Source organism: Babylonia areolata, chromosome 30, assembly GCF_041734735.1.
Source record: "Babylonia areolata isolate BAREFJ2019XMU chromosome 30, ASM4173473v1, whole genome shotgun sequence".
Taxonomy (NCBI): domain Eukaryota; kingdom Metazoa; phylum Mollusca; class Gastropoda; order Neogastropoda; family Buccinidae; genus Babylonia; species Babylonia areolata.
Window position 1 is genome coordinate 2,790,098 of NC_134905.1, and position 27,569 is coordinate 2,817,666.

Sequence of the window (27,569 nt, forward strand, 5' to 3'; positions counted from 1 at the left end):
TATGTGTGTGTGTGTTGGGGGGGGGGGGGGGGAGTAGGGTAGGAGGGCTGAAGGAAGAAAGATTCTCTCCCTTGTTTTCTCATAACAGAAGAAAGAAATAATTCATTTCTCTCTAAGTACGACAATGATTTTTTTTTTTTTTTTTTTTTTTTTTAACTCGTCACCGCTGACAAACGTAAGACAAACTATGCTTCAAACTTCCGCCATCGTAACTTGTACGACTGTGTGAATAAATTCACAAGCGCTGTTTCCGGAGTGTGGTCGGTCAGGAAATGTCACGGTCGTTTCTATAAATAGCATCGCTAAAGAGATGATTCAGACACTTCTTGTCAAGGGATTTCAACACAACAGACTTTATGGCGTTTCCGCGTCTGTTGAAAGCAGAAAGATTGTCATGAAGATTGAAAGACAAGCGGTGCAGGAGAGGTGGGGGGGTTGGGGGGGGGGGGGAGGAGGTGGGGCGACGGGTGTGTGTGTGTGGGGGGGGGGGGGGGGGGGTGGGGGGGGGGGGGGGGGGGACATTGAACGTGAAAACAATGATTCTGACTTTTTTTCCACTTTTTTTTTTTTTAATTCGAAAAGAAATCATATTTAGCTGATCACGTGCAGTGTGTGTGTGTGTGTGTGTGTGTGTGTGAGAGAGAGAGAGAGAGAGTGTGTGTGTGTGTGTCTGTGTTGGTGTGTGTGTGTGTGTGACATGCGTGTCTGTGTTAATGTATGTGTGTCTGAAACTGGTGACCGCACCTGAAAAACTTTTTCTTTCTTTCTTCCCCCCCCCCCCCCCTCCCCCTTCTGAGGGCTGCCTTCACTTTCTGCCCTTCACACACACACACACGCGCTCTCGTTCACTCACACACACCACACACTCTCTCTCTCTCTCCCACACACACACACACACTCACTCACCTTCACTCACACACCACACACACACACATACTCTCTCTCTCCCAAACACACACACACACACCAAAAACCAACAAATGCCAAAATCATATATGAAACAACGGAAACTTTTTTTTTATTTGTTGATTGCGCATGTTAAAGAACCTCCCACGCTCAAAGGCTTCATTTGCGGACACAAATGATCATCATCATCTTCTGTACAGTGGATAATTATCATATATACAGGTATACACGTCACGTACAGACACAGGCGTTCGGTTATGATTATTCATCATATTATTATAATAATATCATACATTCAGATGTCATACCGTCATGTACCATAGGTACAGTTATACATATGTATATATGTGTGTGTGTGTGTGTGTGTGTGTGTGTGTGTGTGTACGCCGGTCTTGTATCGATCCCAACCAAGTCACACTTTTTTTTTTTTTTTTTAATTTTATATATATTTCTTCATTGCAGTGAAGGATTCTGAACAATGTTATTTTTGGGACGCACATTATGATTCATCACATGAATATAATATTATATGAGCAGTGTGGGGGGGGGGGGGGGGGCAAGTTTGCACATGGACCAATCATTGCTGTCATCATCACTATCATCATCATTATCATCATCATCAACATCAACATCATCATCACTCCAGAACCAAAAGAGACAACCTGGGCAGTTTTTTTAGTTGTTTTTTTTCTTCTTCTTCTCTGGCAAGTTTCCATCATGTCTCTGTATTCAGCTCTAACACACACATAAACATTTACAACATGTTAGTTTGTATTCATTTATTATCTATTTACTTGTTTATTCATTCATATATTTATTTATTTATTTATTTATCTACATTCATTTTTCTTTACAGTGAGCGAGCACCTGGTTTAATGGAAACAAACGGGACCCCAATGCTATATAATCTGGAAAAAAAAGGACCAGGGGAAATTTTCTAACGTTACAAATTGTGGGGGCGGGGTTGAAGGGGGTGTGTGGTGGTGGTTGGATGGGGTTCCAGTGGGAAAAGAAAAAAAATGAGGAAGAAGAAGAAGGAGAAGGAGGAGGAGGAGAAGAAGAAGAATGACCGTAATCAATAACGTTTCACAAAGACTATGATTTATTTAACACTGAATCTTTTTTTTCCCCCCATTGCACTCGTTATTAAGTTTCACGTGAGCAAACAACCTGAATGTTTATGCGTTGCGATGTTTGGTTGGAACAGTTAGGTGGGTAAGAGACCCAGTCAGTTGGGAGAAAGAGATGGCTCGCTGCACCAACTGGGTAGACAAAGAGAGGGAGGGGGGAAGAGGGGGGGGGGGGGGGGGAAGAGGGGGGGGGGGGAAGAGAGGAGTAGAGGGCGACAGTTACTACAACAACAACAACGACGACAACAACAATCCTTTCGTTGTTCCATCATGTGTCCTGCAGCGCAGTTGGGGGGTCGGGGGTCGGAATCATGAATAATTCAGAAACGTCTGCAGACAGGTTTGTCTGCGCCTGACAGAACGGGGGGGGGGGGGGGGGGTTGGAGAGCAGATGAGAAGAGAAACGAGACAGTCAGGACATGATAACGTTGTCCCCTTCTTCTAACAAGAAACGGACACACCTCCACCACCACCTCTGCTCTCCTCCTCTTCCTCCTCCTCCTCCACCCCACACATACTGTCCTTCCGAACAGGACAAATGTCGTGTGTATTATCAACAGGTGGTGGGTGCTTCTAGAAGTGTGTGCGCGTGGAAGTTTGCACAGTAAATGCACACACCGACGTGCACAGGTCTCTAAGATTACGTGTGTGATTTTTGGATCTTAAGCAGAGTTTGGACGACGAACGAGACCGGGGAGGGAGGAGAAGAAGAAGAAGAAGAAGAAGCAGGAGGAGGAGGAGGAGGAGGAGCAGAAGAAGAAGAAGAAGAAGAAGAAGCAGGAGGAGAAGAAGAAGAAGAAGAAGAAGAAGAAGAAGAAGAAGAAGAAGCAGGAGGAGGAGGAGGAGGAGAAGAAGAAGAAGAAGAAGAAGAAGAAGAAGGAGGCGGAGGAGGAGGAGGAGGAGGAGAAGAAGAAGAAGAAGAAGAAGAAGAAGAAGAAGAAGAAGAAGAAGAAGAAGAAGAAGAAGAAGAAGAAGAAGAAGAAGAAGAAGAAGAAGAAGAAGAAGAAGAAGAAGGAGGAGGAGGAGGCGGAGGAGGAGAAGAAGAAGAAGAAGAAGAAGGAGGAGGAGGAGGAGGAGGAGAAGAAGAAGAAGAAGAAGGAGGAGGAGGAGGAGGCGGAGGAGGAGGAGGAGGAGGAGGAGAAGAAGAAGAGGAAGAAGCAGCAGTAGAAGAAGAAGAAGAAGAAGGAGGAGGAGGAGGAGGAGAAGGAAGAGAAAGAGTTTGGATCGTAGTTAAGTTCACGGTTGAAAGCCAAACTCGCTATGTCCAACAGCCAAACATACACAGAAACCACGCTATAGACTCCGATCGGGTGCAAGGGGAAAATGCTCTAAAAGAAGCAGGGACTTCTTCTGAGGGGAGCCGAGCGCAAACTGGTGGAAAAGGTATCAGGAATCTGTTTGGAAAATTCAAAATTTTGTTGCAGTCCATTTCTCCAATGAAAAAAAAAAAAGCAAAAAAAAAAAAAAAAGCAATCATTATGTTTCATATTCTCACCGAAGTCCAAGTCACATTTATAACAAGATATGGTCAGAGTAGCGGTCAAGTTTATATGTTGAGCAGATCTGGAGCAGATGACATGAACCAGAGTAACAATGGCAGAGTAAAGCTGAACCAGAGAAGAAAGAAATACACAAAAATTCCACTGGGGGGGGGGGGGGAATCCAGCTCTGAAACCGGTTCAAAATTCCATGAGCAGCGTTGTTCTGAATTAGGAAACATATCTTCGTGGATGAACATTTAAAAAATGGAGGATTCAAAAATATATCTGCTAATTGTTTGTTTGTTGTTGTTTTTTCTCCAGTATGTATTATGAATGATTACTGTCCATGTAAAGTTCAAACGTCAATATGCTGGAATTTCATTGCTTTTGATAACCACAGAAAAGCTGAAAAAATGTGTTGCCACTAACGTCACAGATTTAAGCTTACATCCGGGTCAGGGGTGGCTAGCATGAGCGACCTTTGCAGCGCTAAGTTTGCTTATCGTTAAGAACGTTCCCCAACTCCACAGTAAATGCCACAAGCTTTGAAAACTTCTACACCTTAAAGCAAACTTAGTGCTGCAAAATCGGTTCATGCCAGCCGCCCCAGATTCGTTATCCTAAGCACGCGAAGCAAAACTATCTTTACACAACTGATGATAATTGGAAAAAAAAAGGTGATAGTACAATTCTGGGGAATGAACATCAAGGTCTGATGCCAAACGTGGGACGGCTGTAAATACTGGTGCCGCAGGGAGTGCAGTATAAGGCAGGTGGTCAGTTCTACAGATATTCATGAAAAGTGGAAATGGAAAAAAGGGTGAGAGATCAATTCTAGGAAACAAAATATTGACACAAATGATGCCCAAAAGTGGGGAAGTACGGGCAAATACTGGTGCTAGAGGAAGTGTATGAAGAAAAGTGAACGTTTTTTTTATTTATTTATTTATTTTTTTACAGCACGCTGGAGAAGAAGAAAACGCAGAAAGAACGTGTCTGTGTACAATCTGACTGAACGTATATTCACAAAAATGTGGTATCAAACAACGGGGAGCAACACCAAACTGTTAAAATTCTGAAATAGGAAAAGATATGAAAAACTGACGAATGTATTACTCTCTCTCTCTTCCCCACCACTTTTCTACCAACGCTTCATGGAATTTTTTCATATAATGTGTACAACTGTTTACATCTACGTGACTGGCTCCTCGAGATTACCACATGGCACTGCCAGTCTATCTTCAGCCATGATCAGTTCCGTTTACGTGTTGTTCACTGGGGCACCAGAAACTTCTGGAACTATTTATAAAGTCCTATAATACAAAGATGGACAGTTTAAGATGGAGGGGGGTTGGGGGGTGAGTGTGTGTGAAAGAACAGTTATATTACCCTTTGTAGTACCATCATGTTGTACCATCATGGAAACCTCCATACAATCACATGCGTGCGAGCACTCTCTCTCACACACAAACACACACAGAGATTAAGACGTTACCAGACACACAAGCACACGTTTACATGAAAGACCGGTTATGAATTATCATTAAATGTCGATAAACGCGCGGCACACACACACACACACACACGCACGAACAAATTGGCAAGCCATGGTACTGGACTGGTAGGACAAAAATCACATCTGCCTGAATACACAGGGATTTGCCAGCAGTCAGCATGCTGGTGAAAGTATTATTACTTTTTCTCTCAACGCATTCACACAGAGCAAACCCAGAAAGTAACGTGTGTACTGAATTAAGTATTGTCATCATGGGTGGGCTTAGCATCACTAAGGTCAGCTCTTGTGTGTGTTGATGTGTGTGTGTGTGTGTGTGTGTGTGTGTGTTGTAATGACGTTCAGACGTGAGTGCGACAGTGGTCATTATACACATATTCTATTCTATAAATTTAGACCGAAACAAAACATAATCGCGGCAAGTTAATGTGAACAGCATATAACCGTATTCACTCCTGTGTAATTTTAAGTTGAAACATTATCTGGTTTTAATACGTTCATATTCTGAAGCTACTATCATTCTGTTGGACGTGGTAGTTTCTATGCGTCTTGTGAAACGTCCTATTCATATTATTATATATATATAAAAAAAAGTTTCTTCCTTAATTTTAATTTATTTTACTCATTCCCTTTCCAATCAACGGTAAAGTTCCATCAACCAGGAAACGCATGATTAAATTGTAGCTAAACGCTGTGATACCACTGAGATGATGTTCAAAGCTGTGTCAACAACCATTTCAAAACGTGTGGACCACTTCCATGATCTACAACCAAGTTGGTTACACTCACTCTTCTGCTACAATACAGGCAGTTTGCATTGTCATGTTCAAACATTTATCCATTGTTGATTCACTGTCAATGCTTATTGCTTTCCATTGGCACAAAATGGCTCCACGTTGATTAACAGAAAGCTGTTGCATTCGGTTTAAATTCCCTATGACAGCAGTCGCCTGGCTCCGACGAAAATGTTTTTGCCATCACTTCTGTACAAATCGTCAGTGCCAGTTTTCGAATAATCATTCTAACCTGCTTGGCGCACACATATTATTCTGCCTGTTTTTCTTTTCTTTCTTTTTTATATATATATATCTATTTTGTGTTTTGTTCTGAAACAAGCCGTTTGCATGCGCCAATTTGTGAAAGTACAAACAAAGACCACCACATAACAGCTGACAGGCAATTCACGATATAATTACTCTGATAATTATCCAGACTGTAAGTACCTTTCAGGCGCATATCTGGCCAGCTTAAAAGTCAGTTTTGTTGCTGTTGTTGATAGAATAAGTTGATGTTTTTCAAAGGCAGCACACGGGACCAGAGGGAAGCGCGAAAAGCCAAAGAAAAAGCATTGCACACACACTGACTCACCCACCAGTTCAATCCCATCTTTAGCCACACTCGTTTCAAAGCACTCCACCCACATATTCTTAAGTCTTTTACTTCTTCTTTTTTTTTTCTTTTTTAATATTGATATTTTGGGAAAATGAAAGGAAAGCCAGCAAGTTCCCAGAGGAGTATTTGTATTGCAACAAGAATATGCATTGTACAAATCTTCAACACGGCTGGTAGCCTTCATTACCCACTCCCACACAGAACCCAAATACTTCTGGGCCAATGTCTACTGACAAAACTTCATCGTCAATGACTTTTCTTTTTCACACCTGCATGCTCTCTCTCTCTCTCTTTTTCTCTCTCCCAAACACACAAATATACACACATTTGCGGGCAATTTCAACATCAAAGAATCGACCAGTAATGCATCGTCAAAAAACGAAAACTACCAATATCTGTCAATCATCATCTAATTTCGTGAAACAAATCGATTTCAATCATGCAAAATATGGAACAACTCATCTCACAATCGCCCAACAATTCACAAATGTCTTTGATCACCCAAAACAAATGAAACCCGTTCTTCATGTCAATCATGCTAACTTATAACCAGTACTCAATGTCCATTTTTTTTTTCTCTTCTGACTATCTCAGAATGCAATGTACATTTTCAATCATCCAATTAAAGGAAACCATGAACCGAATTTCCATCATCCCGAAATGGTACATCTCTGCGAATCAATCATGCAAGTGAGCTTTAACAACCAACACAAAAAAACAAAAAACAAACAAAAAAAATAATCACGTTTTGCGCAATCAGTAACGCTGGATTCCCGGAAATAAACACACACACACACAGTGCTGCGTGATGAGGGGGTGATGATGAGGAGGAGGAGGAGGATGGGGGACCAATACAGGTGATGAACAGCTGACCCCCACCAAGCACCACTCCCTTGCTGAGCAAAACAGGAAACGGAGGAAGCTACCCACAGAAACCAAACTGCTCACTGTATTGCCCCTGGAACAACCTGCTCACCATACTGCCCCTGGAACAACCTGCTCACCATACTGCCCCTGGAACAATCTGCTCACCATACAGCCCCTGGAACAATCTGCTCACCGTACGGCCCCTGAAACAAACTCCTTTTGCTATGTGCCTCACCAAGTCCGCCTGCTGCACTGAAATGATTACACACCCACACCACTGAACACAAAAAACACCTCAACAAACAAACAAACAAAAAGAAAATAAAAAGAGAAAAAAATAAATCAAAACGACATGGTGCACAATTCTCCTGACTAGCTGAAACAATGAAGAACCACCTCGATGACAACGAACCGAAAAGCTGAAGCTGACAGAAGAAGGTGAGAGGGGGGAGGGGGGGAGGGGGGAGGAATCCTTAACAGACAAGACACAGACCTAACACACTGTTCATCACAACCACAACCAAAACTCCTCTCTCCCTCTCTGTCCCCTACACAAGTTTCAAGAACTCAAAACGAACGGGGAAAAAAAAACAAAAAAAAAAACAAAAACACACACACAAAACGCCGTTCAACAAACAGCAAGACTGTGCTTCAGTCATAAAACAAACACAAACAAACAAAAAACCAAACAACAGTACACATCAGTTTACCAACATCGACCGGCCAGCTGTCCTCAGTGATTGCATGACGTTCACAGCAGCGACTCATACCTGGGCCACACTGAGATGAACGAAAGCACAAGCGCATGGCTTATACTTTTTTTCTTCTTCTTTTTTTTTTTAAGACCCGGAAGCAGAACAAAGCCCACACCTGCTGATCAATCACCCAGCCAATGAAATCATCCCAGTCACCCAGCCAATGAAATTATCCCTGTCATCCGACCAATGAACATCATACAGCATGAAAACTATCCCTTTATCTGTCTTTGCAAAAACTAAGTTTATTAATACATAATAATAATGATAATACACAACGACACTGTGATTGTTCATGCAAATATCATCATCATCATCATCACAATGCATGGAGTTTGTTGGTAGCCTGAGTGGACAAGGAGGCTGACAGAGAGGGTGTGGGTGGGTGGGGGAGAGAGAGAGAGAGACAGAGGGGATGACCAGACTGGGCCGTTCATACCATGGGCAATGCACTGAACGCAGCATGCAGTGTAAGACGTAACACCCACTCCAGTCTGCACACTGTCATCTTTTTAAGCTTTGTGTCTCCACAAATGATTCACACTCACACAGTCACTCCCTGAAAAAAAAAAAAAAAGAAAAGAAGTGCACTATACTATTTCGTTTAGTTGATATCTCTCCTGCAGTGTAAGTTAGTACAAGAAGGAAAAACACAAAGAGACAACCTAGGCGGACAAACACAGTAGTAATCTGAACACAGAACAACCAACCTCATCAAATAAAGACTGGTCAAAATAAGTGCTTTCTCTGCACAGAAGATGAAGAAAAAAAAAAAAAAAAAAAACAACCACCTTAACAACCATAATCTACTCCAATCATGAATAAAGTCAACTGTAATGCCAACACAGACAAACCAAACAGGTCGTCAACTGTTAGAATGAAGACAGATGATTTCAACACCAGCAACAAAGAACGATCATATTTGGGGTATGGGTTGGACAGATGACACTTTAAACTGAATCACGAGGAATGCTAAAGCTTGGATCAAACCCAGTGAAGAGAAACAGGGAAGGAAAAGACACAGTCCTAGTCTGACACACCAAAAGACGTCCAGAAAAAAAGCCAGCACACTTAAAAAAAACCCAAAAAAAAACCACTGCTGAAAACCCTTGAGAGCTTACCACACAAAGCCAGCTGAAAACTCGCTCAAAGCTTTGCTAAAGGGCTAAGGAAACTGCCGCGTTAAGAATCTCTGCACATGGCCAAAGGAAATCCGCAAAGTCCTTCCCTGTAGAGAAGTTGTCCATATGACTAACACACACACACACACACATCAGTACAAAATAAAATGAAAGGGAAAAAAAGAAGGCCAATCAAGCAGACACTTTCATAGAGGCGTTCACAGATTGTCATCACAACCTGCTGTCGTGTCTGACTTCCATCACAACCTGCTGTCGTGTCTCACTTCAAGCGTTGTGCCTCATCCACTGAGACACTGACGGGATCGGGAGAAGGAAGCCAAAGAAAAAAGATGGTACCACACCCACTGTCTCTTCACACTTCTCCAACTTGACAATGCACAGTTTTCATAAATTACTCCATCTCAACACTTTAGGTCACTTCTATAAACTGCCACACGCTCATCCTCTGATGTCCGCCATATCGTATAATCATGAGGATGCCTATTCGCTTGCCGGCCAACTGTAAGTCACACTGGTCTATTGCCTTATTTCGCACATCTAAGTTATTGTATGAAAACCTAAAACCAGTGGATAAGCCTTTGACTGTGAGACACTTGCGTGTACATTTACACACACATACACTCTCTCTCTCTGACTCAGAAAACAGAGTCGACACCTCTCTATAAACAGCAAAGCATATCCTCACCAACATCAGCACTACAGAAGCAATCAAATGACAATTTTCATCAAAACTGCAGAATCCAACTTTTCTAATCATGAGAGGATGTTGAGACCCTGGAAGCTATATCTCAGCTACCTTGCACACACTCACACACACACACAGTGGGCAGTGGCAGAGAGACGGGTGGAAGTGGTCAAGCCTGAACGTGAACCACTGATGACCATTGCACAGCATCACAGCTCTACACACCTCAGTTCTCTTCATGTCAGAGCAGACACAGCAACAGGGGCTGGCAAGTTTCAAGCAGGGAAGTAGAGGAGTGAATGGGGGTGGGGCTTGGGGGGGCTTGGGGGATATATTGTGATGGTGTTGGATCAAAATACAAAATACAGAAATAATGAAAAGGAAAAAATACAACAAGACACTCTCGTTTCCGTGGCTACAGAAGCGACACAGCTTCAAAGGCATCAAGAGAAGAAATTTCAAAACATCGTTCAAAATGACATTTTTCACAATCACTGTTTTAAGTTAGTAGTATCCGTATTAGAAGTGTCTTTTTTCAAAAAAACAAGTTTTTTGGTCCGCTTTGCCATTCAGGATTTTAGCATGCACACAAGGAAGCACCTTTGTTTTGTTTTTTTTCCTGCTTTTTTCTTCAGTCACCCCAAACTCCAGTGTTGAATTTTCTTCTTTTTTCGTTTTGTGTTAACATCTGATCAATAAAGCACTGACTTAAGTTTTATATTCATTTCTCTCACAAACCATTTAACTTTTCGTTATCACAATCTGATTTTTGAAAAATAAAGGGAAAGAAACATACACACATACAAAAAAAAAAAAAAAAAATTCTCAGCTTTACCATTTTTTAAATTTATTTTGTGTGTGTGTGTGTGTGTGTGTGTGTGTGTGTGTGTGTGTGTACTCAGGACAGCAGCTCTGTCTTATTCAGAGATACATGGAATAAAGGATTAAAAAGAAAAAGGAAAATGTTGATCATTCACTCTCACAAGAACTAGATACTGTAAAGCTGGGCCATCATTTCCACCAAAAAAAGGGCAACTGAATCAGTGAATGGATTGTCGATAAATACCCATGCACAAATTCTTTCATAAAAAAGAGAAGAAAATAAATAAATACATGGATAAAGGGAGGTTACTTAAAGTTTTCTCCTCCACCCTCTCTTGCATCGGCTTTCTTTTCCTTCTACTGTACTCATTTCAAAATTTCCATGGTTTACATTCGTGTACAATCTAACGACAATGGGATTTTTTATATTTTTTTAATTTATTTTTTTTTTTTTTTAGGTACTTCTGGTATCCAAGTTCAAACACCCACCAGAAATCTGACCCATCACTTCTGATGGCTGTCAATTTGCTGAAGGGACGGTCACTGATTTAGTTCTAAACCCTCCCCACCCTCCCCACTGTTTCCCAAGAGTTTGACGACGACGACGACGATCACGTGTTGGCTGTGGATGGCCTGGCATCTCCTCCCTCCCGTAGTTACAGTGAAGTCAGCACAAGCAGCGTGCAGGTGGCTCCCTGTAGGTACTGTTAAGTTATCACAACGTGGCTGCACCCCCTCAGGCAGCCTTCCCCTCACACCAACCCCCCCCCACCACGGGCTGATGATGATGAGCGAGGGGATGGAGGAGGAGGGAGAGGGAGGGGTGGGGTGGGGGGGCTGGGGGCGCCAAGACCAGGGACATCACCACCACCACCACCACCTTCAGTCCTGGATGAAGGGTGAGGTTGGGGGATGGGGGGATTGGAGGGGGTGGGGGGGGGGGAAGGGAGCGCCAAGACCAGGGACATCACCACCACCACCTTCAGTCCTGGATGAAGGGTGAGGTTGGGGGATGGGGGAATTGGAGGGAGTGGGGGGGGGGAGGGGGCGCCATGACCAGGGGCATCACCACTACCACCACTGTCCACACCTCCAGTCCTGGATGAATGGGGAGGTTGGGGGGTGGGGTGTGGGAGGAGAGAGGTGTGTGTGTGTGGGGGGGGGGGGGGGGTGGAGGTGGAGGGCAGTGGCCAAGAGGACACAAACAACCAGTCACCCCACACACCACCATGTCCGTAAAGAACCAGTCACCTGACAGGGGAGACAAGAGTTGCCCCTCCAACCCTCTCACACACCACGTCCCCCTCCCCAACCCTCCTCCCCAGTCACAGGGACACCACCACCACCACCTCCGCCGCACCCACCCCTCCGCGGGCCATCCTCAAAACCCTGGAGCCTCTTCAACCAGGACCAAGCGCGGAGCCGAGTGGAAGTGGGTGGCAGTAGTGACACAGAGAGAGAGAGAGGAGAGGGACAAGCTCCCCCCCCCCCCCCCCCCCCCCCCCCCCCCCCCCCCTCCTTCCTCATCCCCCCTCCCCAAACACGGCGACCCAAGCCGCGTGGGAGAGGGGGGGGGTGGAGTAGGCGCGTGCGATGCATGTAGTAGGTAGCAGAAGACGACGGACGACTACTCAAACTCAAAATGCAGCCCACTGGGGTTTGTTGGCTGGCTGGCTGGCTGGTGAAAACAGGCCCCAACAGTTACGAGGAGGAGGAGGAGGAGGAGGGGTTGTGGAGGGAGGTCATGAGCTGCTGCAGGAGGGGGTTCTGGATGGGGGGCAGGGGGGCGGGCAGCTTCTGCAGGGTCTCCGGCGACGCCTCGGAGCGCAGCACCTTGTTCTCCTGCTCCAGCTTGTGCAGGCGCTCCATCAGCTCCTTGATCTGCTCCTTCAACACCTCCACCTCCTCCCGCACCGCGTACATCAGGTGGGACTTCACCAGGTCCTGGGGACACACACAACACACAGCACACTTAATCATCAGTTTGATGTATCCTGGATAAAATTGTTTTTGTTTTTTTTTCCTTAGGTTTCTTTTTCTCGTGTGTATTAATTGTTTGGACGTGTGTATGTTTTGTTATGTTAGCATGGGAAATTTTGAATAAAATCTTAAAAGTTCGAGAGAAAAAAAATCAAACAAACAAAAACATACAGCACTTCATGTTTGTTTGAAAACATCTTGTGTCGATTCTGCAGAGCATGAAACACACACATGCGCGCGCGCACACACACACACACTCTCCCTCTTTATCACACACACACACACACACAAACTGCAAAACAGTAAATGGGAAAAACAACAACAACAACAACAAAAAACAGGGCAAAAGTACAGTTGTGATGACACACTATGGGCAAAAGTACTGCAAACTGCACTGTAAAATGCACACATCTGGCAAGTTTACCTATGTCTCTCGTTGGCTGGTAAGTTGGCTGGCAGATATAAACGTTCGCGCGCGCGCTCGCGCGTGTGTGCATATGCGCACAATAGTGTGTGTGTGTGTGTGTGTGTGTGTGTTCTCAAATGAACCACATCTTTATTCTTACAAAGCGTTCAACAATAACCTCCGGTACCACAACTAATTACCCTCCACACCAACACACACACACACACACAGGCACGCAAAAAGTACATCCCTCTCTCTCTTATTGTAATGCAGTTATATTTTTTGTTTGTGTATGCTGATGCTAGCATTTTGTTCACATTCCCTTTCACAAGGGGGCCTGGGCCTAAACATGAATTAACCATCTGTGTGTGTGTGTGTGTGTGTGCCATTCCCCCGATAACAGCTGTGACGAGAGGAATGGAGAATGGCAGGCAGGCAGGCAGGCAGGCTGGCAGGAACGTCAATTTGACAATGGGTCACACAGACCACGCAGGCCACAGCCAGCCAACACTCGTGTGTCACGTGTATCAGGGACACTGCACTGCAATACCCGTTTATTTCCCGGACTGTCTGCATTCCCTGATAACACAGGTCATTGGGGTGCTGGGGAGGGGCGGGGAGAGAGAGAAGAGAGAGAGAGAGAGAGAGAGAGAGAGAGAGAATCTACATTTTTCCCAACGGTTGAGATATTTGCACGTTGGCCGACCTACGCATCTGCCGTTGTTCTATGAGACACACAAACATATACACATATGAATGTAGTCATGTAGGGGAGATAGATAAATAGATATATATATAGAGAGAGAGAGAGAGAGAGACAGAGACAGAGACTGGATCGCCACCAGCACAACACCAACCAGACTCAAAAAAAGTCATTGTATTTAACTCCAATAAATTACCACGGTCCCCCCCCCCCCCCCGTCCACCACCACAAAAGGCCACATACACTTTCATAAAACCTGACAAGTGGAACTAACCACCGTCTCTCTGTGAAACGTTACCCTGTGAAACGATCTGACCTCCAGAGCACGAGGTCACCACAACCACACCACCCTGTCAGTCACCCACCAGACCTCTGACCTTGCACCTCATGTTTTGCACGCGCAGAGGTCACTGGACTTGGCAATACAGGCTGGTTCAACCTGCCCACGTGAACTATGTAGATGACCAAAAGGCAAGGAAGACCTTGAACAACAGCTGAAATCAGTTATCGCTGACGTCTGTTCCCCCCCCCCCCTCCTTCCCAAAGGTCTAAAAATAAAAATCTTTTAACAAGCCGCTATGCGTTTTCTCTGCGCCGTTCTGTAACGGTACCTGTGTACCTTCCTTGCCGTCAGGTACATGTGAACCTATCCCCCCCCCCCCAACTCCCTTCCCACCGGGACGCACATAATCATACCAGTTTTCCTCTTCGCACAAACAAACGAGGGTTGAGAGCAGGTAATTTGGCCCTGAACAGCAACACTTTCTTACTGTCGCCAGGGGGTGTTTGAAGAAGTGGAGGTAGGGGGAGGTAGGAGAGGTGGGGGGACGTTCGGGGGAGAAGAGAGAGAGAGAGAGAGAGAGAGAGAGAGAGAGAGAGAGAGAGAGAGAGAGAGAGCTTCACCGACACAACTTTAGAAAACCAGCATTTCGGGCGAGGTACTCAACACCTATGAACACATAAATAAACGAATGTGCACTTCCAGAGATGAGATTGTGGATTTTTTTGTTACAATTATCATCACAATCATCATTGATACTTATATAGCGTTCATCTTCAGTCTGAAACTACTATATCTCCTCTACAGTAACAGGTAAAAGTATTCGAAATTTGCCACCTTCCAAATCAAACCTAAGTTTTTTAATGACAGATTATAAACAGTCTGAAGAACCACAAACTGCCTCAAGCTGCCCTCTCCAAACGCACACAAGGTGTTGCTTGCTGCACGACTTAAACCACCAACAGGATTCACTATCATCACAACGTGGGACGCGCCCAGTTCGTCTACAGATAGATGCCGACTGACGATAACCTCCAAGATCCTGTGCTTTCCCAGGTTCTTTGAAAACTCTTTCTCAGAAATCCCAACACCACACACACGGTGGGCTGGAGAAGAAGCCCAGACATAATTATCGTTAACAGACGGCGAGACAGATCGAAGAGAGAGAGAGAGAGAGAGGCAGACAGACAGAGAGGGGTGGAGAGAGAGAGGGGTGGAGAGAGAGAGAGAGAGAGAGAGAGAGAGAGAGAGAGAGAGAGATGAAGAGGAGACAGAAGCGGGGTGGGAGATAGAGAGGAGTGAGTGGGGGTGGAGGGGGGGAGAGAGCAGCCAATCAACAATTCCTATTGACTGCCACGTGACGTCACGGGCCAGGTGCGCGCCATACCAACTCAATGAGGCCACAAACTTCCGGTATGTCTGCGTGTGTGGGAGTAATAAAGTCTTATGTGACTGCTAACGTAAGTAGACCTGTACGCTTGCCAGTCTCATTATCACAGTCAGCTACCTACCCTCTCTCTCTTTCTCTCTCTCGTGTGTGTGTGTGTGTGTGTGTGTGTGTGTGTGTGTGTAAGTAGACCTGTACGCTTGCCAGTCTCATTATCACACTCAACTACCTACCTACCTACCCTCTCTCTCTCTCTCTCTCTCTCTCGTGTGTGTGTGTGTGTGTGTGTGTGTGTGTGTGTGTGTGTGCGTGCGTGTGTGTGTGTGTGTGTGTGTGTGTGTGTGTGTGTAGATAAGAGACGCGAATGAGGGAGATAGGTACCAATCCTCAGGAATGGGTGGGTTAAGGCAGAGAGTGGGGGAGGAGGAGGAGGAGGATCATTCCTGTCTGATGACATGCGTGGACAAGGGTGGTGTGACAGAGGGTGTGTGTTGGGGGAAGGGGAAGGGGTGGGGTGGGGGGTGGGGGGGGAATAGAGCTGCATGTACAATATGGGGGGTAGTGAGGTATTGGCGAAACCAGTCACCCCACATGGGAATTAGTATTTCACGGAATGGTAATGAAGCTCTACAATCAAAAAATTTTAAAAAAAATTTTAAATAAAAAAAAAGAAAGAAAGAAAGAAATATGCGGCAGTGGGCGTGCTCTGTGTGTGTGTGTGTGGGGGGGGGGGGGGGGGCGGGGGGGGGGGACGGGGGTAGAGAGAGAGAGAGAGTCACCATCAGTTGATATCCACCCTCCTCGGAGCTCAACGAACACACGAACGTCCACCACTGTCCAACGCACACAAGCTGACAAACTAAGACTCGTCACATAATTATAATTCTGCCGAGCTGTGTTGTAACCGACCTACACCCAGATGAGTGAGTCATGCAATGATTAGCCCATATATGGGATAGAATTATGTACCAGGCGAGACACTTAACTAAGAAACCAGCTCTCAACCAATCACACTCAAACGAGGAACAATACTGGTCCAGACCGGATCAGTGACGCCGACGGTAAAACCCTTAGAAGTTTCCGGGAAGAGAGGTTTCGAAAAATCACCTCACGTACTTTCGTTTCCGACAGTCCTTTCCATGAATATATATATATATATATATATATAATAGTACTGCACCTCCCTACTAACCTTTCTGTCTGACTTAGCAGTTTAAAACCATAACATACTTATCCTCCATCCCCCTATCTTTGGGGGGTTTATTTCATTTATTCATTTACTTTTTCATAAAAATAGTTCTTTCAAATGTTACATGTTTGTATAAGTGCGTGACTGAAATGACACAGGAAACGAATGATGAGTGCCCAATGGCAGCTGTCAGTTGGCTCTTCCCAGGCTGGCAGCCTGTTGTGCAAATGACTTTGTTTGCAAAGCACTTAGAGCTTGGCCTTCGACCGAGGAGGAGGAAAGGCGCAATATAAGTATTCATATCATCATCATCATCAAAATAAGAAAACGAAAACCAGCGACCCGCACTGTTAACGATGCAAAATCTGACTTGACTTAAAAAAAAAAAAAAAAAAAAAGGCCTGTGGAACAACTCCGTTGCTACACACAGAAAACAAACTCGTTTCTTCAGGAACTGGGCCAGTTCAGACTTTTGCTTTGTTAAACTTAAAACATTGCTAATTAGTGATGTTGTCATACACTGCTTTGTTAAACTCAAAGACATGCTTATAAGTAATGCCATACATTTCGAAACAGTTTAGCCCCTCTCTAACCCATTTCCATCTTTTCTTTCCTTTCTTTCCTTTCTTTCCACGTCTGCCTTTCAAACTAGGGAAAGACGAGCGCAATAGCCGAGTGGTTAAAGCGTTGGACTGTCAATCTGAGGGTCCCGGGTTCGAATCACGGTGACGGCGCCTGGTGGGTAAAAGGTGGAGATTTTTACGATCTCCCAGGTCAACATATGTGCAGACCTGCTAGTGCCTGAACCCCCTTCGTGTGTATATGCAAGCAGAAGATCAAATACGCACGTTAAAGATCCTGTAATCCATGTCAGCGTTCGGTGGGTTATGGAAACAAGAACATAGCCAGCATGCACACCCCCGAAAACGGGAGTATGGCTGCCTACATGGCGGGGTAAAAACGGTCATACACGTAAAAGCCCACTCGCGTGCATACGAGTGAACGCAGAAGAAGAAGAAGAAGAAACTAGGAAAAGCAAACTCAGCGTCCATCTAAATACAGACGAGGAAAAGCAGGAAGGAAAATCGTTGGACCATCATGAACGTGCCCATGACAATGTACACCCGGCACAGTCCTCTGTACAAAACTCGCAGCTGTCTTGTCAGTCAATCATCTTCACGGAAACCGGATCCAATGTAGTGACGACGCCAAGCGTGCGGCGCAGAACTAATAATAATGGTGCAGTACCACCACCACCACCGTCACACGTCTGGGTTTTTTTGACTTCCGATAAATTTAGGCTTGGGAAACCTCACAGTCACTTGGAACCATGGGTTTTCCCTTCGGGTAGGTAGGTAGTACGTTAGTAATGCTGGTAAAAAAAAATAAATAAATAAAAATTTTTAAAAAGTAAATAAAAAAAAAATTAAAAAAAGGAGAAGAAAAAAAGAGCAATGAAACCAGAGTGAGGGAGGGGGGGTAGGGGGGCGAATAAATATAATGTAATAAATATTTTCACCGCTTACCAAACGACAAAGACTAACATTACAATCTGTGTTATCTTCAAACACTGTCAGCGTCAGGTCTTGCATTACCCCAAAAGGGCTCTTGTTTGTTACAGCATAGCCATTGATCAGCTACAAGTCATAAAATTCCTCCGAGATAAAGAATTCCACTGTCGAATCTGTTCAACCCCAACCAGTGGTGCACAGAGAGAGAGAGAGAGAGAGAGAGAGAGGGGGGGGGAGGGCAGGGAGGGAAGGAGGGGGGGGGGGGGGCTGAGGGGAGGGGAGAGAGAGAGAGAGAGAAAGATCGCCGTGTGTTGAAACTTGTTATCGCACTAAACGACTCGTTATCGTCACTCATTTCCGCTCGTTCAATGCTGACCACAGACACCGTGTGACAAGTCATGTTTGAAATCTCTGTGTGTGTGTGTGTGTGTGTGTGTGTGTGTGTGTGTCCAAAGCTTCCAGTTTGAACTGGCGATGACCACCACATCCTGAAACCGGCTCTTCCTGGACTGTTGGTCATGATTCCGACCTTCGTGGCCACACCCAGAAATGCACGTGCGTGTTTGCACATACACACATATAGTATGCAACAACTACTACCACTAGAACTACTACACACCACTTGGTCCTGTATTTGTTCCCCACATCCGTATCATTAATGAAGAAGTAGAAGAAGACAAAGAAGGAAGAAAAGAGACAGACAGAGAGAGAGACACAGAGAGAGAGAGAGAGAGAGAGAGAGAGAGAGAGAGAGAGAGAGAGAGAGAGAGAGATTTACAGACAGTAAAATAGATAAACAAAAGGAAAGAAAAAAAAAGAAAGAAAATAAATAAGGGAGGGAGAAACAGAGAGAAGAAAAACGGGGAGGGAGGCAGGGAGGGGGGGAGGCGAAGGAGAGAGACAGACTGAGACAAGAGACATATGAGTAAAAGAGAGAGACAGAGCGAGAGACAGAAGGGGGGGGGGGAGAGAAATACAGACACACACACACACATACACACAGGTGGGGGTGGGCAAGGAGGAGGCGAGGGGGAGAGAGAGAGAGAGAGAGAGAGAGAGAGAGAGAGAGAGAGAGAGAGAGAGATTTACAGACAGTAAAATAGATAAACAAAAGGAAAGAAAGAAAAAAGAAAGAAAATAAATACGGGAGGGAGAAACAGAGAGAAGAAAAACGGGGAGGGAGGCAGGGAGGGGGGGAGGCGAAGGAGAGAGACAGACTGAGACAAGAGACATATCAGTAAAAGAGAGAGACAGAGCGAGAGACAGAAGGGGGGGGGGAGAGAAATACAGACACACACACACACATACACACAGGTGGGGGTGGGCAAGGAGGAGGCGAGGGGGAGAGAGAGAGAGAGAGACACAGAGAGAGAGAGAGAGAGGGGGGGAGAGTGAGAAAGACACACACACACACACAGAGGTGGGGGTGGGCAAGGAGGAGGCGAGGAGAGAGAGAGAGAGAGAGAGAGAGGGAGACAGAGCGAGAGAGAGTAGGGGGGGGGGGAGTGAGAAACACACACACACACACACAGGTGGGGGTGGACAAGGAGGAGGCGAAGGAGAGAGAGACAGAGAGAGGTAATGAGGAAAAGATGGGGGGGGGGGGGGGGTGGGGGGGGTGGCGGTGTGGAGGGACTATCACTGACTCGAATACCCTGATATAAAATAACACGATTACACCCACTGAGTATCAACTGTCTGAAGGTCAGGATGCAGTTTTTGGGGGAAAGGCAGGCGGTGTGCGGCTACCTCAACTGGTGAGTGTGTGGCTCTAACCTTGAAACAAAACAAAACTGCACTGTCAACATTTAAAGTTCTGTACATGTACTGATGAATCCATCCACACTGAATGTAACTATGAAGGAAAAAAAGAACTGAAAAAAAGTTAGACACACACAGTGAAGAATGCAGATAACGTTTCAATGGTCGCGTCGTTGCCTTTTGTGTTTAACCCCCCCCCCCCCCCCCCCCCCCCCCACCCCCTAAAACCGTCGTCAATATCTGAGGTGCCGAGTGATAGGAATGGTAAATATGTGGACATACCTGTTGATAGCTTTTACTCTCGCCACAACTCTCTCTTTCCTCTCATTTTGGTCTCTCTTTTTTTGTGCTGACTACAGGCTTTGGATGCTGCTTCACTTAGGGTAATACTGATAGACTGAAATATCTGTGTCAATGCAGCGTCACTTGCCAACTGTGCTTTGATCATCGTTTGTGAGCAGTAGTCATGTTGCCACTGATGTGCCCCACCTCAACTGTCACCCATCTATCTACCCCTCCCACACCACTGCTCCAAAAGTAACACATCTCTTTACTACAAATGCAAACAACAACAGAAATCAACAAAGAAACATCGTGAATGGTTAGTTCATCTCTCCTCCTCTCTTTCTCATACACACAGGCACACACACACACACACGCGCAAACACACACACACACACACACATACTGGAACTAGCAATGCATCAATCACACTCCCCTTCCATCCCTCCTCTTCCTTTTTGGGATTAAAAAAAAAAAAAAAAAAAAAAAAAAAAAAACAGCAGCAACAACAAACCACCACCAAAAAGCTGCCCAAACACGAGCGGCTGCCCAGGCAAACGAAGCGAAGCGAAACACGACGGAATGATGTCATCTTTGTTATCGATCTGTTGGGAGGCTGGCCTCCTTCTCAACCCGTGTGGCTCACACACACACACACACACACACACCAAAGACAGACGGACAAACACCACAGTCACACACACCACAGTGACAAAAACACACCAGAGACACACAGACACATACATGTATACACACACACACACACACGTAAACCACCAAGAGCAGCACTTTGCAGGCGAACATTCTAGACAGTCTGGCAGCATCAAACCCGGGTCTCAACTCCCCAACAATTATTGATCACAATACCTACACAAAGGCGCCTCTGTGCCTGCTGAAGGTGAACTAACTCTAATCTCCAATGTCTCATTCCACACAGCCTTCACATGTGTGCGCTCTCTCACACACACGCACGCACGCACACACACACACACACACGCGCGCGAACGCACGCGCACAAACACAAACAAATAGAACACAGCAATGTGAATGAAATTCTAACAGCGAGCATTTGTTTTATTTTCCCAGGCCATGTCATTTCAGACTCTTATCTCTTGTTTTTTGGCTGTTTGTTTTCCTCTTTCCTTTGTGTTGTTGTGTTGAAGGTGGTGGTGGTGGTTTTTTATGTGTTATTTATTCAAGTAATGGACGATACAGACATCCACTGCTATGTGCCCCCCTCCCAGACCCCCCACCCCCAAAGCTCCCCCAACTCTTCAAGAGATTTTCTAAAAAGCAAACACGACTGCTCTTTCCACACACTACTTTTTTTTTTTCTTTTTTATATCGTTTTGCTAAATGATCCCCCATCCCCCGAAATGACTTCGGTCAAAACGAGGACGGTTTCCCGTAACGAATCACACAAATCCCCCCCCCCCCCTCTTTAATCTTGCAGCCAACAACAACAAAACAAAACGAGGTCACCAGTTTATAAGGGAAGCCTGTCATGATGTCGACGCTGATTTGTGTGAATGGCGCAGTGCGCTGCAGAAGACGAAACGAGAGGAGGCAGATCAATCTCAACTCACCACGTAATCATTCATGGACTGCAGCGCCGTCTTTCTACCCATCACGGCCTGACGACAACTGGCCTGAGCCCGATCCACCGCCACACTCATCTCCATTGTGCACACACCGGGCATTATAACCACACACTTTTCTTTATTTTTTAGGTGATGGCGAGTCCTTTTCTCTCTCTCTCTCTCGCCACAAGCAACAAACCAACACTTCCTTTTTCTTCTCCCAACGCCGCCTTGTTTATTCTTAGTGCGCCGACCCACTGAGGACTGGTTTTAAAGCGACACCCCCGTCCGAGGTCAACCTGGAGCAGACGATCGCTCCGACCAATCAGAGAGCGCCGTACATTTTATCGCCGCCGCGCGTGCGTGCTGTGCTGTGCTGTGCTGTGCCTGCCTTTTGGCATCAACGCTGCGCGTGCACGGACACACGGCCTTGTTGTTGTTGTTGTTGCCACACTGCCAGCACAGAGCGAGAGACAGAGACACGAGAGAGAGAGAGAGAGAGAGAGAGAGAGATGCACAGAGAGGAGAGAGAGGGAGGAAGAGAGACTGAAAGAGACATACATGCATGCAGAGAGAGAGAGAGAGAGAGATATGCACAGAAAGCGAGGAAGATGCACAGAGAACGACGGAGATGAGATGCACAGAGAGGAGAGAGAGGGGAGAGGGGGGAGGGGAAAGAGACAGAGAGAGACGTGTGCATGCATGCATGCATGCACGCACGCACGCACAAACACACACACGCACAGAGAGAGAGCGAGAGAGAGAGAGAGAGAGACATCTAATATCACTTACCAATGAAAAGACGTTAAACTAAAGAAACACACACACACACACAGAGTCAGGAAAGAAAGGCGCTGACTCACCGAGGACGGAAACGAACACTTCCACAGTCAAGGCGGAGGCCCCGGTGTTATTTATATCCACAGACCCAGCAGTAGTAAACAACACACACACAAACTTCTAGGCCCCACCACACCACACCACACCACACCACCTCTTTCAACCCACACCACTCCCCACCAACCTACACACCCCTCCCTCCTCTTCGTGGCTCAGATACTTCCGACACCATGGAGAAGAAGAAAACAAACAAATAAATAAATAAATAAATACAATGAAAAGCCAAGCCAAAAATACAAGTCCAATCACACAGCAAGTAAAGGTTCCTTGCCACCCCACAAGAGAGAGAGGGGGGGGGAGAGAGAGAGGGGGAAGAGAGAGAGAGAGAGAGAGAGAGAGAGAGAGAGAGAGAGAGAGAGAGATCGCTGTGTGTTTTAACTTATCGTACTAAACGACTCGTTATGTCACTCATTTCCGCTCGTTCAATGCTGACCACAGTACACTGTGTGACAAGTCATGTTTGAAATCTGTGTGTGTGTGTGTGTGTGTGTGTGTGTGTGTGTGTGTGTGGTGTGTGTCTCCAAAACTTCCCCGTTTGAACTGGCGATGACCAGTCCTGAAACCGGTTGTCCCTGGACTGATGTACGTCATGAATCAGACATTCCGCTCTCAGCCACACCCTGGTGTGCGCGTCAGTGCCTGTTTCCACGAACACACAAACCGTATACCACAACAACAACTTACTACTACTACAAGACACTTTGACCTGTGTTTGTTCTCTACATTTTGTATTATAAAAAGAACAAGGAGGAGGAGGAGGAGGAGAGAGAGAGAGAGAGAGAGAGAGAGAGAGAGAGAGATTCAGTTTCAGTAGCTCAAGGAGGCGTCACTGCGTTCGGACAAATCCATATACGCTACACCACATCTGCCAAGCAGATGCCTGACCAGCAGCGTAACCCAACGCGCTTAGTCAGGCCGAGAGAGAGAGAGAGAGAGAGAGAGAGAGAGAGAGAGAGATCTACAGAGTACAACAGATAATAAGGACAGGGGAAAAAAAGAAGAAGAAAAAAAAAGAAAGAAATGGCGGTGTGGGAGTGGGGGTGGGGGTGAGGAAACAGAAGAAAAAGGAGCAAGGGGGGTGGGGGTGGGTGGGAGGAGAGAGAGTGAGAGAGAGTGGGGGGGTTAATGAGGGAAAGGATGGTGGAATATCACTGACTCCAACACCCTGATTTAAAAATAACATGACGATGGTTGTTATAAATGTACAATATGCAGGACGAATGTTCAATACAGTAATATGCCTTATGTTAACTTTCATTTAAGTATATTTATGTTAATAATTACGTTGTGATAATCATTAATTACAATTATTTTAATGCTAATATGTGAAATACTTTTTATCTGAAACATATGTTTATTACTCCTGTTTAATCAAGTAATGTTTAATGCTGTATCTATGTGTGTGTGTGTGTGTGCTGACTGGTTGTGTTTTGCCGCACCTGATGCAATTGATCTTGTGAGCTAATTAAGTTATTCTTATCTTGATTATAATCAGTGTGCAATATAGTATGCCATGCTCACAATCATATTCAAAATAATGTTTATTTTATTTCATTTTATTTATCTATTTCTATTTAAATATTGTCTGCGATGTGTGGAATGAAAGTACGAAACAATGTATGTGATATATTTTTTTTTACATCTGTTTTGGGGTGGAAGGCAAGCGGAGTGGGGGCTACCTCAACTGGTGAGAGTGTGGTGGCTCTGACCTTGAAACAAACAAAACTGCACTGCCAACAATTAAAAGTTCTGTACATGTACTGATGAACCCATCCACACTGAATGTAAATATAAGGAAAAAAAAGGAAAAAGAATTGAAAACACACACACACACACACACGCACGCACTGAAGAATGCAGATAACGTTCCAATAGTCGCATCGTTGCCTTTTGTGCTTACACCCCCCTCCCCATTCCCACCCCCCTCCCCCCCCAACATCCTCAAACCGTCATCAGTATCCGACGTTTTTCATTCAAGGATTAACAGTTTTGGCATGGCCTATTCTTTCAATCTGTCGAGAGAGAGAGAGAGAGAGAGAGACAGAGAGACAGAGACAGAGATGAAGGGAGGGAGAGGAGGGGTGGGTGTGGCATGACGTGAGAGGTATGAGGACCGTAGACAGCAGGTGTGTGGGTGGGTCGTGTAGGACAGCATAGTAAGGTGCTCCTTTTAAGGTGACTGCCACACAAGGAGGGATCGGCGGGGAGGGGGGAGGGGGGAGGGGGGAGAGGGAGGGGTGGGAAGGTGGGTGGCTGGGTGGGGTTGCTGATCTGATATTTCACCAGATCACATCCTGTTTGGGTTCCCCCCCCCCCCCCCCCCCCCCCCCCCCCCCCCCCCCCCCCCCCCCCCCCCCCCCTTGTCGACACACCCTGCTGACCATTTCTGATGTCATGCATGTGTGTGGTGATAAATAAATAAGACTGGGAAAAGTGTGTGTGTGTGTGTGTGTGTGTGTGAGTGTGTGTGTGTGTGTGAGGGGGGAGGGAGGGGTAAGGGGGAGGGGAGTATAACCACCAAATTCCTTATCTTCCCAGTATGATTATATTACTTGTCAAAAACACACTGACAACTTCGACTAAAACGCTGAGCTTACACAGCACAGTAATGATTACAACTGTTTTGAGAGAGAGACAGTGACTGAGAGAGAGAGACAGACAGACAGACAGACAGGAGACAAAGAGAGACACACACACAGAGACAGAGAGAGTGAGTGACACACACACACACACACACACACACACACCCTACATTATCAATCGTATCAGCCGACTCTCAACCCGGTCAACACATCAAACATTCCTCCATTCGCAAACAAAGCTGTGTTCCAATCCTTCAGATACGTCACGGGGTCAGTCACCGTACAGCACTCCAACCCAGACTGTGTGTGATCAAAGTATCATCTATCTTTTTTTTTGTTCCCCTTTTCAACTGACCGTCAACACTCGAAAACATGCTGACAGCATAGTCAGAGAGAGAGAGAGACAGACAGACAGAGAAAGAGAGAGACAGAGACAGAGAAAGACAGTGAGAGAGAGAGAGACAGACAGTGAGAGACAGAGAGAGAGATAGAGACAGACAGACAGAGACAGCGAGAGAGACAGAGATAGACATCGTGAGAGAGAGAGAGAGAGAGAGAGAGGGGGGGGGGGGGGGAGAGCGAGGCAGACACAGAAAGAGACAGACAGACATACATAAATTATAACACACACACACACACACACACACACACACCTACATTATCAATCGTATCAGCTGACTCTCAACCCGGTCAACACATCAAACATCCCTCCATTCGCAAACAAAGCTGTGGTACACAGTAACAGTTCCAATCCTTCAGATACGTCACGGGGTCAGTCACCCTACAGCACTCCAACCCAGACTGTGTGTGATCAAAGTATCATCTATCTTTTTTTGTTAGCCTTTTCAACTGACCGTCAACACTCGAAAACATGCTGACAGCATAGTCAGAGAGAGAGAGAGAGAGACAGACAGAGAAAGAGAGAGACAGAGAAAGACAGTGAGAGAGAGAGAGGACAGACAGACAGAGGCAGCAAGAGAGACAGAGATAGACATCGTGAGAGAGAGAGAGAGAGAGAGAGAGAGAGAGAGAGAGAGAGAGGGGGGGGGGGGGGGGGCAGAGCGAGGCAGACACAGAAAGAGACAGACAGACATACATAAATTATAACACACACACACACACACACACACACACCTACATTATCAATCGTATCAGCTGACTCTCAACCCGGTCAACACATCAAACATCCCTCCATTCGCAAACAAAGCTGTGGTACACAGTAACAGTTCCAATCCTTCAGATACGTCACGGGGTCAGTCACCCTACAGCACTTCAACCCAGACTGTGTGTGATCAAAGTATCATCTATCTTTTTTTTTGTTCGCCTTTTCAACTGACCGTCAACACTCGAAAACATGCTGACAGCATAGTCAGAGAGAGAGAGAGACAGAGACAGAGAACGAGAGAGAGAGAGAGACAGAGAAATACACAGTGAGAGAGACAGACAGAGAAAGAGAGAGACAGCTAGAGACAGATAGGGACAGACAGACGGACGGAGACAGCGAGAGAGACAGAGATAGACATCGTGAGAGAGAGAGAGAGAGAGAGGGGGGGGGGGTGGGGGGGGGGCAGAGCGAGGCAGACAGACATACATAAATTATAACACACACACACACACACACCTACATTATCAATCGTATCAGCTGACTCTCAACCCGGTCAACACATCAAACATCCCTCCATTCGCAAACAAAGCTGTAGTACACAGTAACAGTTCCAATCCTTCAGATACGTCACGGGGTCAGTCACCCTACAGCACTCCAACCCAGACTGTGTGTGATCAAAGTATCGTCTATCTTTTTTTTTGTTCACCTTTTCAACTGACCGTCAACACTCGAAAACATGCTGACAGCATTGTCACAGAGAGAGAGAGACAGAGACAGAGACAAACGAGAGAGAGAGAGACAGACAGAGAAAGACACAGTGAGAGAGAGAGAGACAGAGACAAAGACAGATAGAGACAGACAGACTTCTTCTTCTTCTTCTTCTGCGTTCACTCGTATGCACACGAGTGGGCTTTTACGTGTATGACCGTTTTTACCCCGCCATGTAGGCAGCCATACTCCGTTTTCGGGGGTGTGCATGCTGGGTATGTTCTTGTTTCCATAACCCACCGAACGCTGACATGGATTACAGGATCTTTAACGTGCGTATTTGATCTTCTGCTTGCATATACACACGAAGGGGGTTCAGGCACTAGCAGGTCTGCACATATGTTGACCTGGGAGATCGTAAAAATCTCCACCCTTTACCCACCAGGCGCCGTCACGTGATTCGAACCCAGGACCCTCAGATTGACAGTCCAACGCTTTAACC

The 27,569-nt window shown here is 45.8% G+C and overlaps 1 protein-coding gene across 3 annotated transcripts in view; it reads right to left on the reverse strand.

Moving 5' to 3' along the window:
* Positions 1–11,654: 11,654 nt before the first annotated feature.
* The window catches only part of LOC143275630 (uncharacterized), a 120,476-nt gene continuing 104,561 nt past the window's right edge, over positions 11,655–27,569 (reverse strand). For all 3 annotated transcript variants that reach the window (XM_076579880.1, XM_076579877.1, XM_076579878.1), the window contains one exon: positions 11,655–12,637. In XM_076579880.1, coding sequence (XP_076435995.1) covers positions 12,395–12,637 — 243 coding nt within the window. In that variant the 3' untranslated portion in view covers positions 11,655–12,394. The remainder of the gene's footprint in view (positions 12,638–27,569) is intronic.